This window comes from Mus caroli, chromosome 16 (genome assembly GCF_900094665.2).
Source record: "Mus caroli chromosome 16, CAROLI_EIJ_v1.1, whole genome shotgun sequence".
In the NCBI taxonomy this organism is placed as follows: domain Eukaryota; kingdom Metazoa; phylum Chordata; class Mammalia; order Rodentia; family Muridae; genus Mus; species Mus caroli.
The window spans coordinates 56,682,872-56,699,686 of record NC_034585.1 but is presented as its reverse complement, the minus strand read 5'-3'; the positions used below and the strand labels follow the sequence as shown (position 1 = coordinate 56,699,686).

At 34.4% G+C, this 16,815-nt stretch overlaps 1 protein-coding gene across 2 annotated transcripts in view; it reads left to right on the top strand.

Annotated features, from left to right (window-relative positions):
* Epha6 (EPH receptor A6) overlaps window positions 1-16,815 on the top strand; it is an 882,350-nt gene that overhangs the window by 70,594 nt on the left and 794,941 nt on the right. For both annotated transcript variants that reach the window (XM_021184474.2, XM_021184473.2), the window contains exon 2: window positions 197-261. Coding sequence is in view for 1 of the 2 variants with exons in the window: in XM_021184473.2 (XP_021040132.1) it covers window positions 197-261 (65 nt within the window). In the remaining variant the exon portion in view is untranslated. The remainder of the gene's footprint in view (window positions 1-196; window positions 262-16,815) is intronic.

Sequence of the window (16,815 nt, the reverse complement as noted above, 5' to 3'; positions counted from 1 at the left end):
TCTCTGTAACTCCTTCCATGGGTGTTTTGTTCCCAATTCTAAGAAGGGGCACAGTGTCCACACTTTGGTCTTCATTCTTCTTGAGTTTCATGCGTTTAGAAAATTGTATCTTATATCATATTAAGGTTGTTACTAATGTTGATGTATGTTTGAATCTGTTGAGATATTTATGTGAGCTTTATCTATTTAATTCTAGTTGTGTTGCTTGATACAACCACAGTGATGGGAGAACTAGGATGGAAAACATATCCATTAAATGGGGTAAGTTTGAATGTCATGAATGTTTTTACATTACTTTCTATCTTGGGTTTGTAGGATCTTCTATGAAAGGTAGAGGAACCACAGATGTGTGGGCACTTTTGTATATCACTTAAGTCACATAGAAAAGATTAAAGTCCAACTGAACTGTTAATGAATGTTAACGCTATATAAATAATGTTGTTTTCTTATTTTCTTTTAAATTAATAGTTGTTCTTTAATATTCCATTTTAAGAATGGGATTTTTAGAAAATTTATACCTGTTTTCTTTAAAATAATATACATGCATACATATCTATGATTTTTTTCTATACTCAGGTTAAATATGGTAATAGAAAATGTATTTCCTCAGAGACAAAACATATAATTAGAGTGAATAAACATGAGCAATATATCATTTAATAAAAAAAAAAATAGGTACTACAAAACTGATTTGGAAATTGGTGAGGTGATACATCTTTATGTAATCTTCAAGGTTGCTTCTAAAGGCTAATTCACATGTGTAATCTATAAAATTATGTTACTTCCTAGGTATTGATACTTTAGCTATGGTTATTAGTGAGCTTTTATATATTTCACTTCATTTTATATAATTTCTATATCCCAGTGTATTTCTACTTATTTTTTATATTAAGCTAAACTGGGTATTTGTGATTATTTTTACTTATTCTTTTTCTATGAAAAAAAACAATTCAGTAATCAGTACAAGTAAATAATCTCAACAGTTTATTTTTTCCTACAAATGTTTTCATTCATCAGTTCCTTATGATTTGTTTACTTTGCTTCTTTTATCATAACCTCAAATATGAATCTGATAGGAAAAAAATACATCGCCATGTCTTCATGTTTTAGAACCTTTCACTACAATGTACATTTTACAGCAAATGTTATTGATTCAACAATTGCCCCTGAAAGAAAACATTCATACAGAGCAGAATCTTCACTTTTTTACTTGACTACTTCTGTCATTGTTTTCATAGTCAATCTATAATTACAAAGTAAAAGGCTTCATTTTATTCTGAAAGAATGCTCACCATAGTTTCTGAGAAAATGTATTTTTAGGTATCATAATTTTATCTTTACTGTTTAATATGAATATAGTTTATCTATACTATTTTATATGAATATAGTTCTTTAATAAAAGTCCTTATTGAGGTTTTCAGGTTATGTCTCTTATTAGTTATCAAAATTTCTAGAATTCACTGCATATACTGATAATTATATAATGTAAAACTTCCATAAAATTCTAATTTATATTTGAGATTACAAAAGCTATTGTTTTCAAAATGAACTAAAACTTAATTTGCCAGAAAGGCAGTGGCAGAAGTCTAAAATCCTGAGACTCAGAGGGAAGCAGTTGTTTCTCTCTCAATTCTTATGTCTAAATGCAACATGTAAGAAAATATTCACCAGTTTAAGCTGTCCAATCAAAAGGTCCAAAGACGATGGGGCGCTGTAACTGAGGACTGGGTAAGAAAGACACCATCCAAGCTCATCCTGCACTGTGAATTTACCCTTCCAGCCTTGTGCTTTGTGGGTTGTCCCCCTCTTACATAAGGGAGTGTCGTTTTACTCATTGTGTTCATTTAAATATTATTTAGTCTCAGAAATCCTCAAACTCATTGGCAGAGTTATTTTCTCGGTTCTCTACGTGATTCTCATTCCAATCATACTGACTCCAATTTAACCAAGTCAGTTACTAGAGTTATGAAAATTGCTCTCATATCTAAATAACAGCTACAGATGAGCCTAGTACTGAATGCTGTTTACAAGATATTTGTAGTTTTAAATTAAAAGTAAGCTGGAGAAATGACCATATTGTCTATCACTTACATATCACAGTTTTCTTTTTTTTAAATTTTTTTATTAGGTATTTTTCTCATTTACATTTCCAATGCTATCCCAAAAGTCCCCCATACTCTCCCCGCATAATTCTTTATCACACGAAGAGTCAGAAATTGAATGTATTTCAAGAGAAAATGGAATATCTACTAATAGGTCTTTTTATATAGTATGCCAACTTCAGTAGTTTAATAACTTATCAAAAGTCCTAGACCTTAGTATTTCATTTTGAATCATGTCATTATGTACCATAATCATATATATGTATATATATATATATATATATATATATGAAATCAGAAAGTAAGAACTTTAATGATAACTTCTCTAAAAATGAATGTTAATTTTCCTTGCTTTCCAAGATGCAATTTAAATAAGTTTTCTTTGAAGAAGCTCCACAATATATATATAGTGGTGTTTAAATGTCCACTATGTTAATTTCATTTCTGTTATTTCACATTTCAAATAACTGCATTCAGATTTAATGAATAGATAGATTAATTATACAAATATACTTCATTAATATTAGTGTTTTGATGACATTTTATTGCATTTTAGTGTATGTGCATGTGTGTCGTTATGTGTGTATGTGTGTGTGTGTGTGTGTGCACGCATGTATGCTTGTTCTGTGTGTATGTTCATCATGACTGACATATGGACAACAAAGAATAGCATACAGTTATTGCCATCCCATTCCATTTTGTAAATTCCAAGTTCCTAGGGTTGGCAATAGGCAGCTTTATTAGTTGAGCCATCTCATTGGCCTTCATATGATATTTTAGAGCTGTTTGCTCTCCATACAGACAAAAAGAAGAATACATTAATAGTACACATTTCCTTAGATTGTTACAGGGATAAAAATTTCATGGATGTAAAAAACAAAATTTATTATTATCATTGGGATAACTCTAAATATTTTGAATAAGTGAAAATCTAAACACAACATTGTACACATTGCTTGTTTTCTTCATCTGGAATTACCTTTACAATATATATGTAATTTTTTTTCTGTAGCCCTTCAAAAATATTTTATCATTACAATGTTTTTTAAAACAAACAAATGTAAGTAAAATGGGGTGTTCTCTTAATCTAAGTGAAATGGAAATTCATGTATACATCCCTCTACTGAACAAGAACTATTTGAAAAGTAGCATGGTGAGTATTTGTCATGAAGGTGTATGTGTGTACTCATTCTTGTCACCTCAGATCTCATAGTAGCTAAGGTCTTTAAATTGTGAGCAGTCAATTCAGCATTATTTGCTCTACAACACATAATATATATTACATATTATATATTATGTATTATATATTATATATTATATATTATATACTATATGTTATATGTTATATATTATATATATGAATACATATATATTATATATTATATATTATATGTTATATATGAATACATGTGTGTTAAAGCGAAAGTTGACATGAGGTGCTATTATAATAATAGTGCTCTATAACTTGATGGATTAGTTACCCAGAACATAACTCTGGAGGACAAATGTTCAACTTACAGGATCATAAAAGCAGGTTTTTTGTAGGAAAGAAATAGGGAAATTTGAAATATTTAAAAGGCAAACACAGGAAAAGTATGATTCTGTTTGTTTTTCCATGTTTGATGACTTCCTTTCAATATTATTCTTTTATATACACTTCTCCTCCTTCCCCTTTCAGTTTCCCCTTCCCCAGCCCTAGACTTTCTTCTTTTAGTGGCAAGAAAAAGCACCCTACAGACGAAAGGCTTTTGCAATGTTACAACGGAGCCTGTCTTTTGAGGACCATGATAAACATCTAAGCTTCTCTTTTATTTTTTGAGAAATGGAAGTACCAAATTTGAAACCCATCTTTCATCCTTTGGTCACAGCTTTCAAGAGCTTGTTCTATTAAAATACATACTGGCTTCAGTTGAGCAATCACTACCTAAATATCCCTGTGTGGCCCCTGTGATCAAGATAAAAGCATGACAGCAATGTAAATCTAGCTAGATCTCTGAAACTTTCAAAGGGTGGTGTTTAAGTTTGTTCTCTGTCCTTTCTTTGTGTATATATCCCAAAGTATGCTGACATATGAATTTTCTTCCTTCTTAAGAATTTTAAAGTCTTTTATAAGATCACTAAATGATCACAAATTACTCTAATTTTCATTTAAATGAAAATACATTAGTTGTTTTCGTTTTTACATTTATTTACTTTGCATGAGTGTAGGTGTGTATGTATATATGTGTATGCCAAAATATCTCAGTGCTTGTGCAGAAGTCTAAGAATAATTTACATGAGTCTTCTCTCTTTGTCTAGCATAAGAACTCATAAACAAATTCAAATCACAGACTTGTCATTATACATTTACCCAGTTTCCTTAATATTTATAGTCTATTTTTAATGTACTATTTTAGATAATTTGTACCTCTCTTGAACAAAGTAGCTGCCAAAATAAACTTAAGGTTATTTTCAGTTCACCATTCATAGGTACATACAGTACAATGTGTCAGAGAAATCTTGGAGATTAACTTGACAAAGTTGGTCCTATTGCATCCATGGGCAGGAGAAGAGAAAGATACAAGCTAGTAGTAGTCTTTTTACTTTTCCTTAGATATTTTCTTTATTTATATTTGAAATGTTATCCCCTTTCCTGGCTTACCCCATGGAATCCCCCTATATCATCCCCCATCCCACTGCTTTTATGAGGGTGTACCCCTACCCACCCACCCACTCCTGCCTCCCCTCCCTGGCATTCCCCTACACTGAGGCATTGAGTTTTCACAGGACCAAGGGCTTCTCCTCCCATCAATGCCCGACAAAGCCATCCTCTGCTACATATGTGGCTGGAGCCATGGGTTCCTCCATGTGTACTCTTTATTGGTGGTTTAGTCCCTGAGAGCTCTGGAGGATCTGGCTGGTTGTTGATGTTCTTCCTATGGGGTTGCAAACAATTTCAGCTCCTTCATTGGGAACCCTGTGCTCAGTCCAATGGTTAGCTGCGAGCATCCACCTCTGTATTTGTCAGGCTCTGGCAGAGCCTCTCAGGGACAGCTATGTTAGGCTCCTGTCCAAGCTAGTAGTATTCATCCTTGATTTGTCCCAGTCAGTCACTCTGGAATGATGCCACAATGAGAATGGTGCTTTCCATTTCAATTAAAACAATCTAATAGGACATTCTTTGCCAATCCCAGATGTTTATCTCCTAAGCCACCCTAGATCTAGTCACTTTGATGATCACTATTAACAAAAACAACAACTCCCTCTCAGCTTGACACTCAGCCATATAACTAGTGAGCCCTAACTTTCCATTCATTGTCCCAATGTCTCATGTTCATCATAAGGCAAAATTCATTTGGTCCAATATCTAAAATTCCAAACAGGCTTTTCATCTTAATATATCTATCTATTTATCTATTTATACACACACACACACACACACACACACACACACATATATATATATATATATATATACATATATGTATACAAATATGTGTGTGTATGTGTATTCCACAAAGTTTAATATTATTCTAAGTCTTCTGAGACTAAAGACAGTGTCTTTATACAAAACTCGGAAAAAAGTAGTTCTGATATAAAATGGTCTTGAGTTAAAACATTCCCATTCTGAAAGGGAGGAATTTGACATTGCATGCTAATTGCCAACCATAGAGGAATTTTAAAAGAGGTAGAGAGAGCTGCTGCATAATACCCAGTATCTAGGGCTCCTGATGCAATCATCTGGCTTCTAAATGGCTTTAGTAGAACTGCCTACCTAGTTCTTCTGCTTGAAGTATACATAGTATCACTTTGAAGCCACTTAGTGCCTTTAGTAAGCATTCAGGGGTCTGGTATATGCAACATTTTGGCAGCTCTGCTGCAACTTAGAACTCATCATCACAGGTTTATACAAAGCCTTCTCCAGCCCTCTTGCAGGGACTTTGATTCTGCTGAATATGGATTGAGTCGGTGACACTGAAACCTTCCAGCCAAACTTCATAAAAATCATTGTTTTGCATCTTACAAGCTTACAAAACTAGTATTGTGTGAGTGATGCTACCAAGTCCTACTGCCAACAAGCATGGTAATTCATTACTTTCAACCTCAGCTTAACTCAGTTCTTCAGGACATAGACAGACTGATTTCTCCCCCTTAGGAGAACATGGTCAGTTCCTAATAGTTCACTTCCTAGCTGGTTTTGGGCCAACTTGACCCAGGCTGGAGTTATCACAGAGAAAGGAGCTTCAGGTGAGAAAATGCCTCCATGAGATCCATCTGTAAAGCATTTTCTCAATTTGTGATCAAAAGGGAAGAGCCCCTTCTGGGTGGTACCATCTCTGGGCTGGTATGGTAGCCTTGGGTTTTATAATCAAGCAAGCTGAGCAAAGCAAGGCGAAGCTAGTCATTAAGTAACATCCCTCCAATGCCTCTGCATCAGCTCCTGCTTCCTGACCTGCTTGAGTTCCAGTCCTGACTTCCTTTGGTGATGAACAGCCATGTTGAACTGTAAGCTGAATAAACTGTTTCCTCCCTCCTGTTAGAATATCTGATTAATCTCCAGATCTCCAGCTACAGCTTTCCAGGCTTTTTCTAGCCCAGAGTTAGAGACTTTCGAGTATTCTTAAGATAAAAGAGATCCAAAGGCATACCATCCACAAGGTCAGGTTTATCACAGAAACAGCACAACTCTAGATTATCCATTTTCTATATTAGTTATACTACACACTGTTGGAACATTATGTATTCCATAGGCAATATAAGGAAGGATGGACTTATTTTGGTTCTCCGTTGAAGGATATAGTCCAGCATGATAGAGAAGTCTTGTGGTTGTTAAAGCACAACTACTCAATTGTAAGTAGAAATCATGAGAAAAGATAAGAAAAGGCCTTAAGCTCTATGCCCCAGCGTAGGGGAATGCCAGGGCCAGGAAGCAGGAGTGGGTGGGTTGGTGAGCAGGGGGAGTGGGGAAGGGATAATAGGTTTTCAGAGAGGAAACTAGGAAAACAGATAACATTTGAAATGTAAATAAAGAAAATATCTAATAATAATAAAAAAGTAGAAAGAAAGCAAAGGCCTTAAGAAAGTAGGTGATTAGGAGAATCAGTGCCTCTTAAAGTAACACTGTGGTTGCTAAATTTCCAAGCTCTGCATGACCTATGTGGGGTAGAGATGGAATGAGAAAATAGTTTTCACTGAAAATACAGAAAAGCTTTGTCATTCTTCTGTGCCTCTCTCAAGGAAGGCTGTATTACTCCCATGTGGGAGGTATTGGTCCTTGACATGACTGTGCCCTTGTCAACAACACACTTGCACTCTGGACAGCATTCACCACCCCAAACCTCTTGATCATCAAGTATTAGGTCGTTTGGAAGCAAATTCCCTAACTTGATTTTTGTCATATTCATATACACATATATTGAATAATCACATTGCAGTCAATATATGTATACATATATGTCAATTTTAAGAAGCTGGCTTCCTCGAAATCCTGATTCTCCTGCCTCTGCCTCCTTCAGCAAATCCTACCTGCGTGTGCCACCACAATCGGGCACACACCTTTAATCCCAGCACTTGGGAGGAAGAGGCAGGCGGATTTCGAGTCCAGCCTGGTCTACAAAGTGAGTTCCAGGATAGCCAGGGCTACAAAGAGAAACGCTGTCTCGAAAAAAAAAACAAACAAACAAAATAAAAAAAGAAGAAGCAGCTGGCTTCCTTATCTTAGACTGCCAGGCTGTAAATTCCTGCTGTAAGCCTAATAGTAGTTTGTAGAAATAATAGAAATAATGATAGCAATGACAAATGGAGAAGTGCAGCTACTTTGAGACAAACCAGCAAAGAGGGAAAAAAGCTCAAACACTAAAATCTTCTTTAGGAAAACACAGAACCATGAGGTTTTTTTGCCAAACTACTGGCTTTCTTCCATCGACTCTTGTAGTGAGTTAGGGAAATGGCCTCCCTGCATACAGGCAGCATGGGGAAACATATGAATGAATATGTGTAGTGTATTAGAGGCCATAAAATACAAATATTTAATAGATATTCAACTACAATTCCTGTAACCTTTTCCCCATCTGCTTTGAATAGCATCTGAACAAAAACAACAAAAATTGATTGCTGTCTTATATTTTCATTAGCTGCAAAAGCATCTATTAAACAGGGTAAATTTAATTTTGAGGTAAGGACAAGAAGTAATGGAAATTTAGAAAATCAGATGTGAAATGTTTACTATCTGTAAATAAGTGATTGCTTTCATATTCCTGGAGCACTTAAAAGTCAGTATGAATTGAATTGAATTTTTTCAGTGGCTCTGCTATTTTTAGATTTAATTTAATAATTTAAATTAATAAAGGGATTTAATGTCCCCTTGTAATCACTTCTTTTTTGAAAAGTATTAGCATACTTAAACCAGTCGTTGATTACATAATATATATAGTATTTTCTTTGTTGCTGTTTTTACAGTAATACTTCTAAGTCTTGATATATGGACTTCTGGTTTTATTTTAAAAAAATAATTATTGTGTTGCATGTCTCAACTAATGGACTGTTGTGGTGGTTGTTCATCTGTCTGTTTGTTTCAGCACCTTAAAATCTATTTTAACCAGAATTGTTTAAATACATAAACGTGATTGCATTTATACATCTGTCTACATCTAAATTTCATACAAGGCCATATAAATACTTTAGGAAATCAATAGTAAAGGTTGACAATAAAGTTAACATATTATAGGAGGTATTTTTAATACAATTAATTGGTTACAATCTATAATCAGCTTGCCCTTCTACCCCATGGGCAAGTAGAATATCCTGCAGATTCTATTTCCATGAAGTCTTTCAACCAGTATCCTTCTGCAGTTTCATCTTGGGCTCATTTAACTTCTTGTTATTTATCTCATGATTCACCAAGGTTTATTCTCGTGCTTCGAGTCTCTCTCCAGCTGATTCCTTCAGTCAATCAAGTAGTGTTTCGATGGGTGTCTTATCACAAACATGTCTCTATCCTACTAAGTTTTTCCTCTTCTTATTAACCTACATCATCTGTAGATATGTAGGATGGCCATCACCTGGCACTCTCCATTCATCATCTGACGATTTCTGAGCTTTAGTTAGCTCCTTTTCANCTTTTCTGAAATAGTCATCATTTCTTGTGCCTTACATTTGTCTCTGGCTATCAGAACCCAGTTCTCTGGTCTGTAACTAAAGTCAGTAAAGATTCAGAGTCTTTTCTGGAAAACGGATACTACTAAAGATGAATTAAGGAAACTTTATTTCAGGAATGTGATAGGAATGCCTATCACAGCATGTCACTCAAACTTTTTAAATGTGTGGTGAAGCACTAGTGTAATTCTGCAATTGGTGTTATATGATATAAGAAACTAGATATTTTGTATGTATGTAGAATTAAATAAGACAATTAGTACAGTATGCTAGAAGTGCAAGAAAAGTGGTTTTAACAGAGAAATAGTAGATGCATACCTGACAATATTTTAATAATATACTGGTCAAAGACTATATTTTGCAAATCTAATTAAAGATGGAAGAGTCTATTATTAACTGTACAGAAATCCTCTGTGGAGAAACCACAAAACTGTACCAAACATTTAAGTGTGTTCTTTTTCAGAAAAAGTTAAGTACAGGTTGGAAGGTTTAAATATTTGCATCTAATTTTTGTGTTTTTATCTAGTCTGATTCATATTGCTATAATCAGTTTTCTTATAAAATTCAAGTTCAGAGATGGAAAGAAAGATATGTACCTTTGAAATACAAGGACTGTAAAAAACTTGGAAACTTTTTAAACAAATAAATGAAGACATAATATACTTTTAGACAATTAATGACTGTTTTAGAGTAGCTGATTGCTAAATCCCATCTGGGAAATATTAACCCCAGTAAGTTATTAATCCTGCACAATGTTACAGAGATAATAAAAAGCAGAGCATATGGATCTTTAATGGCTTATAGATGAAGTGCAGGTTTAGAGAACAAAGCACTATGTTTTTTAAAGCATAGGTCAGCATTAAATGTTGAACGGGATTTTTTTTAATAATATACACCCCATGAAATTAGTATTTTGAGATAATTTAGCATAGTAAGCAAAGTAGAGTCTTAAAATGATTTATTTCCTTTTCACTCAGCAAAACAAAACTTGTTGACTAATAAATGTAATGCTTTACATATTTTTCATCACCCCTATAATTAAAAAGAGCACAATGCAAATATAAAACTAAAGGAGCTTTTCAAGTAGATATATAAACAAGGTCTGCATATATACATATGTAAGTATTTTAATCCCAGCACCTGGGAGGCAGAGGCAGGCCGATTTCTGAGTTCTAAGCCAGCCTGGTCTACAGAGTGAGTTCCAGGACAGCAGAGCTACACAGAAACCCTGTCTCAAAAAACAACAAAACAAAACAAAACAAAACAAAACAAAATATACAAGTATTTCCTTTGAATGTTTATACATAGTGAGCACAATGTCTTGGAAAAGTCTTATTAATTTTTATTTTTTTTATTTTGACTGTCAAATTTAAGTTATAGTTTAGTTAAGTGGTTTACCTTAAATGTAATGCTCTGTAGCACAGATACAAGGGATTCATTATTGTCAGCTCTAAATAAAGCTGTGAACATTTTCCATATCATCAATATATGGCAAAAGACACATGTAATCATCAAACATCAGTTATTTTTATTTATTGATTAATACATTATACTAATTAAGTGATTATTAATAATAATCTGCTTAGAGCATCACTGGATTATTTCTGGTGTGCCAGAATAATTGTTAATTATACCAAAAGTCTTTTCTTCAGTTCTCAATAACTACACTAAGACTAAAATGGCTATACTACTCAGATACCAGAACTTTTTAGAAAAATTATAATATTATGAAAATATGTTTCAGTTTTATTCCTATCAACATCTATTATGACTTTAGAATGGTATTAAGTTGTTATTTTCTGCTAAGATCTCTCCAAATGTCCTCATGTTTATATAAAAAAATGTATATGCAAGTATTGGTTGTTTTCAGATACCAGTATTCTATTACATGCAAGTCTTAAGAAAAATGTATATCATTTGATATTGATCTGGAAGCTGACAAACTATCTTCATTTTTATGGTGTAGAAGAAAATTCTGGTTATATTTCTTGTCTAGACTGCTCTAATAATTAAAATTATCTGAGAGAAAGGCTATGAAAATTTTTATTTTGGTCCAGTTTCATAGGTTCTTTTTATGGTTAACTAATTTATTGGCTCTGAATTTATGGGAAGACAGAAACTTCATGGTGGAAGGCCATGGGGGAGTAGAGTTACTCACCTTCAGACTCTCAGAAATGAGAAAAAGACAGTAGATGACAAAGGGGGTCAGTTAAAAGATGAACTCTTTAAAGGCATGCTCCAATAAATCACCTCTTTGAATGAGCCCCAACTTGTAATAACTCATTCATGTGTACTATAAGTAGATTCATCCAATGGTGAAGCTAGTGTGCAATTGCATCTTAAGTTCTTCAACTCCTACATCCTTCTGAGGATATTTTATATCCAATGCATGACAATTATTTCTTTTTTAGTGTATTATTTGTCCAAGTAGACCTGTTAGATATTAGAACCTCATGATACTCTATAAAACCAGGACAATATCTCCACTTTGCTTCAGAATAAAGAATTTCAATTCAGAAGCAAAAAACGATGTTAATTAATTAAAAATGCACTTTAACACATTTTTTTGGGGGGGGGAGGGGTTCAAGACAGGGTTTCTCTGTATAGCCCTGGCTGTCCTGGAACAAACTTTGTAGACTAGGCTGGCCTCTAACTCACAAATCTGCCTGCCTCTGCCTCCCAAGTGCACTTTAATACATCTTAATCCTAGGCAGCCCCTTCTGCTTAGGCACTTACTCTCTGTTTAGACGTGCACACAACTTGTACTCAGGGTCAAACAGTTTTTTGTTTTATCATTTTGTCTTTGTGCGTTAAGGTAAATATGTTATCCTATCCTGATCTGATATTAACAAAAAGAAACTAATGAAGCTACAAATATAGACACAACAGCAAAGTAGAGAGAGAAAAACCAATGTTAAAATGTAGTTCAGTTGAGCTTTTCTCTTAAGATATCAGAATACCAACCCTTGCTCATTTCTTTTCTTTTTTAAATTAGGTATTTTCTTCATTTACATTTCAAATGCTATTCCAAAAGTCCCCCATTACACACACACCCGCACTCCCCTACTAACCCACTCCCACTTCTTGGCCCTGGCTTTCCCCTGTACTGGGGCATATAAAGTTTGCAATACCAAGGGGCCTCTCTTCCCAGTGATGGCTGACTAGACCATCTTCTGCTACATATGCAGTTAGAGACACGAGCTCTGTGGGTACTGGTTAGTTCATATTGTTGTTCCACCTATAGGGTTGCAGACCCCTTCAGCTCCTTGGGTACTTTCTCTAGCTCCTTGTGGACGTTGTACATCGTGGTGCGGAGCCTAGTGCGCACCACGATGTACAACGTCCACAAGCAGGAAGGAGCTAGAGAAAGTACCCAAGGAGGTGAAGGGGTTTGCAGCCCCATAGGAGGAACAACAATATGAACTAACCAGTACCCCCAGAGCTCCCTGGGACTAAACCACCAATCAAAGAAAACACATGGTGGGACTCATGGCTCTAGCTGCATATGTAGCAGAGGATGGCCTAGTCTATCATCAATGGGAGGACAGGCCCTTGGTCCTGTGAAGGCTCTAAGCTCCAATATAGGGGAATGCCAGGGCCAGGAAGTGGGAGTGAATTGGTGAGCAGTGGAAGGGGGGAAGTGATAGGGTTGGTTTTTGTTTTTGTTTTTGTTTTTTGTTTTTGTTTTTTTTGTTTTTGGAGGGGAAACCAGGAAAGGAGATAACATTTGAAATGTAAATAAAGAAATTTGTAAATAAATAAATAAATAAATGAATAAGGAATACAACTGTGAACATGCAGTCTAGATTATATCTCTGCATGGAGAATCAAGGTATTTATAAACTCTTTACACCAAACCTATGCCATTTATAGCTTCTGGGACAGGGAAAGGCAGTTTTCTCTAAGAGCATAGTCCCAGGTAAGTTGGCCGCATTCCAGGGGATGATTACATATCCATATGGGTTCATTAACTGGGCTGAATGTGTTTGACTAAAGAGGACACAGAGTTGTATGAATAAGGAAGGGTGATGGATAAGAAAGAAATTGGGGAGAGATTAAGAGGATTAAAAGTGCTGTGTGAAATCTAATACCTAATATCTATATATCAGAATCCTCTCTTGTATACATGTATTTAGTAGCCTCCTATGGGCTCAACAGTCTATACAATTCTGCTGAAAACTAATGACTTCTATATTTTTTTCTCAAATGTCTTTCAGTGTTTATACTTACTCTGACTGAACAGATATATTATGGGTTATTTAATGGATATATTCACAATAAATGATGGTGGATCATTTTTCCCTTGGCCCTGAAAGTTGAGTGTGGGAGGATTCACTAGTCTTCAGAAAGTATCTATCCTGATACTGTTCTTTAGTGAGCTAAATGATTCTCAAGGCAGAGCATTTTCTTCCTGAACATAAAATTTTAAAATCCTAAAACATTAGGAATTACAACCTTAAAATTAGAAATGTTGATTTTTCATCATTTGGATTTTTACATATCAATAGCACTAAAGTTAATTTACATTATAGTAAATATTTCTAAGGATAGAAAATGTCTATTGACATAAATAACAACATTTGAAATTGAGTTATTAAGTGAAAGACTCTTTGGGCGTGAAAGGCCATTTTTAAAAATTGCATTAGTTAGCTAGCTTTATATTACTATACCAAGTTGTATATGAAAATTCATTATATAGAGAAAAGATTTATTTTCTTCAAAATTCTGGAAGTGCCAGTCCTAGATTCCTCAGCTCCCTTCCACCCCACCCCCCATTTCTTTTTTAGTGCTACTAGTAGAAACATCAAAACTATTATATAAGAGAATCTATATTATAGAAAAAATTATTCTATAGGAGAATCAAACTATTTTATATTTACTTGCTAAAAGACCCATTTCTTTTCAGTACTATAGGATGCCAACCAAGTTTTCAACATGCAGAGGCCTTTGAGAGAGATACTCAAAATTATTCTCACACCTTCCTTCATTCTTCAACCCAACTACCCCTGTTCTTATTTATAATGTCAGTGTTACCACTTGTTAATATGCCAAATTACAGATACGTGTCTTAAAACAACAGGAATTAATTGTCCCAAGGTTATACAGGCCCAGTCTCTGAAATTGCAATGACTAAGGCCAGTCTTCCACTCAAGACTGAAAAAAAATCTGTGCTTGTCACTTTTAGTCTTTTGGTTCTGAGTAATACTCATCTCCCAGTTGACAGGCACAACTGGCTTTCCCCCTGCATCTTCACATGGCCATTTTCCTTCTGGCTGTCTCTCTGTCTTCACAAGGCAATGATAGGACACAGTGACAGGACTCAGCTCATACTTTAATTTGGTAGGATCTTAATTCATCTACACTTATACTGCCTGCTTTTCAAAATAAGGCTGCATTTACAGATGTTACATGGACATGAAGTTTTCTGGGACACTGGATCCTTTTACATATCAACATGTCAATCTTCTCAGAAATTTCTGTTTATATAAAATACTTACATTTATGTTTTAGCACAGTAATATATTAAGGGAGCATATAAGTTATTCAATATGGGGTGATGACATTTTTTTCAGTATCTGTCTCTTCAAGGTTAATGCCTGATATGATAAGTAAACATTCACAAAGGAGTTTTGGAAAGCTGCAGAGAGTTAAACATAGAAACATTATATGGAAATATGACATACTTATGTGCTTATGAATTGGTAAGATAGTGTTTTTCTGTCTTCCATCCTTCAATTTTTCATCATAAAAAGTAGACCCGTGTTAAATCTAGAGTAACACAATAAAATAGAACTCAAAGAAGAATGAGGGGAGGAGGGATTTTAGATATTTTCACATTTACCTTTAAGCTGATAGAACAATCTTTTCTCACAATTTAGATACATGCTTCCTGGATTTTCACACAGTTCATAAAAAGTTTATGAGTTGCTGAAAATGCCTAATGGTTTCCCTTCAAAGCACAGTGACCTTGCAGGTGTTTTTCTATGATGTTTACCCTAATCTCTTCCAATATGACAGTAAAATAAAATCAGTTATTTTCCAACATAACTCCTGAGACTAATGTAGACCCTTTACTAATTACTCAGGTACAATAAGTATAAACAGAACATTCTGTTTTGCTACCAATTTAATAACCCATTCATCTTTTATTTGTAATTGAGATAATTATTTCTCTCATTTGCCTCAACATAAGCAGAAAATGGCAAGATATAATTTCTTTTAGCTGTGGCTAATATTTTGAAGTCATTAGTCTAATAAAAAGGAAGCATCTAATTTAATAGGATTACTATGCAAATTAGAGTTGTCTGTGCTGCAAAATATTACTGAGGGTAGAAATTGCATAAGAAATTTGGTAGAAAAACATAAAGATATTACCTCTTTACTTTAAAATAAATATATGATTAAGCCATATTCCTTTATATCCATTATTATATTTCAGTTACTTATCTGATGTCAATATAATTATATATATGATACCTAAAATAATCAGAATGTCATTGAAAGTATTCTGATTGTTTTTCTATTTTATCATCTATTTCCTTTATCTGAGGTGACAACTGTTTAGAGGAAAAGTATCAATTATTTTTCTTTTTTAATAGTCTTTGGTTGAGATTATAGGAAACTCAGATAATATCACCTTTGTTGAGTATCCTTTAGAACTGAGAGTTGCTTTTGATCCTTAAGTTAAAAGAAAGAATAAATGAAAGCAGGGGGAAAGGAACAAGTTTGTAAATATGGTAAATATGTACATGTGCAGGAAGTGAGAATGATACGGACAGCCTTTTAGGGAGCTGAAAGCATGGCTGTGACAGTAGGTTTAGGAGGCAGTGTGGAATTTTGGATGTTCTTTATTATCCACAAAATGCCAGTGAAAAAGAAGTTTCACATGAAGTGGTTTTACCAGAAGAATAGATTCTGGCACATGCCAGTACGATTAAGTATCCTATTCATCTCTGTCAGTCACGGCCCTTCAAAGACTGAATTCAAAGAATTGCTTTTTATAAGAGGGAGGACAAGAGGAAACATTTGAAAGAACAGGTGATTAATGACATCATTACAGAGCCCTGTGACTATTATGCAAAACCCAGGACATTTGTGCAGAAAATCTGGAAGTAACTTGAAAGTCCATGGATTGCCTCATTCTGAATCATTGATCTAAAATGCATGAATGTAACAGGCCAATGATAAATGTGAAGAGCTGGCTGCATAGGAAGTGGTATTCAGAATTGGTTTTTAGACAGATTTGGCCAGAACTGAAAACAAGGTAATATACTTTCTCTTGCCTAAGGTATGGTATTTTAGGATTGTAGCCAACAAGCAAGATGTTCATCTTGGTGAAGAATGTGCCCTTTGGTGAGATGAAACAGTTTTTGTTAATTTTTATTGAACATTTCATAATATGTTTTGACCTAATCCACACACTGTTCTATATCCTCCAGTTCTTCACCAACCACGTTTACATCCAACTTTATGTGCTTTCTTTGTCTTGCTTTAGAAGCTAAAGGAGACGACATTTATCAAGAGATTCAGATCAAAAGGAGACTAGAATGGGGCGAAAAAAAGGAGGTTAGTGGCACAA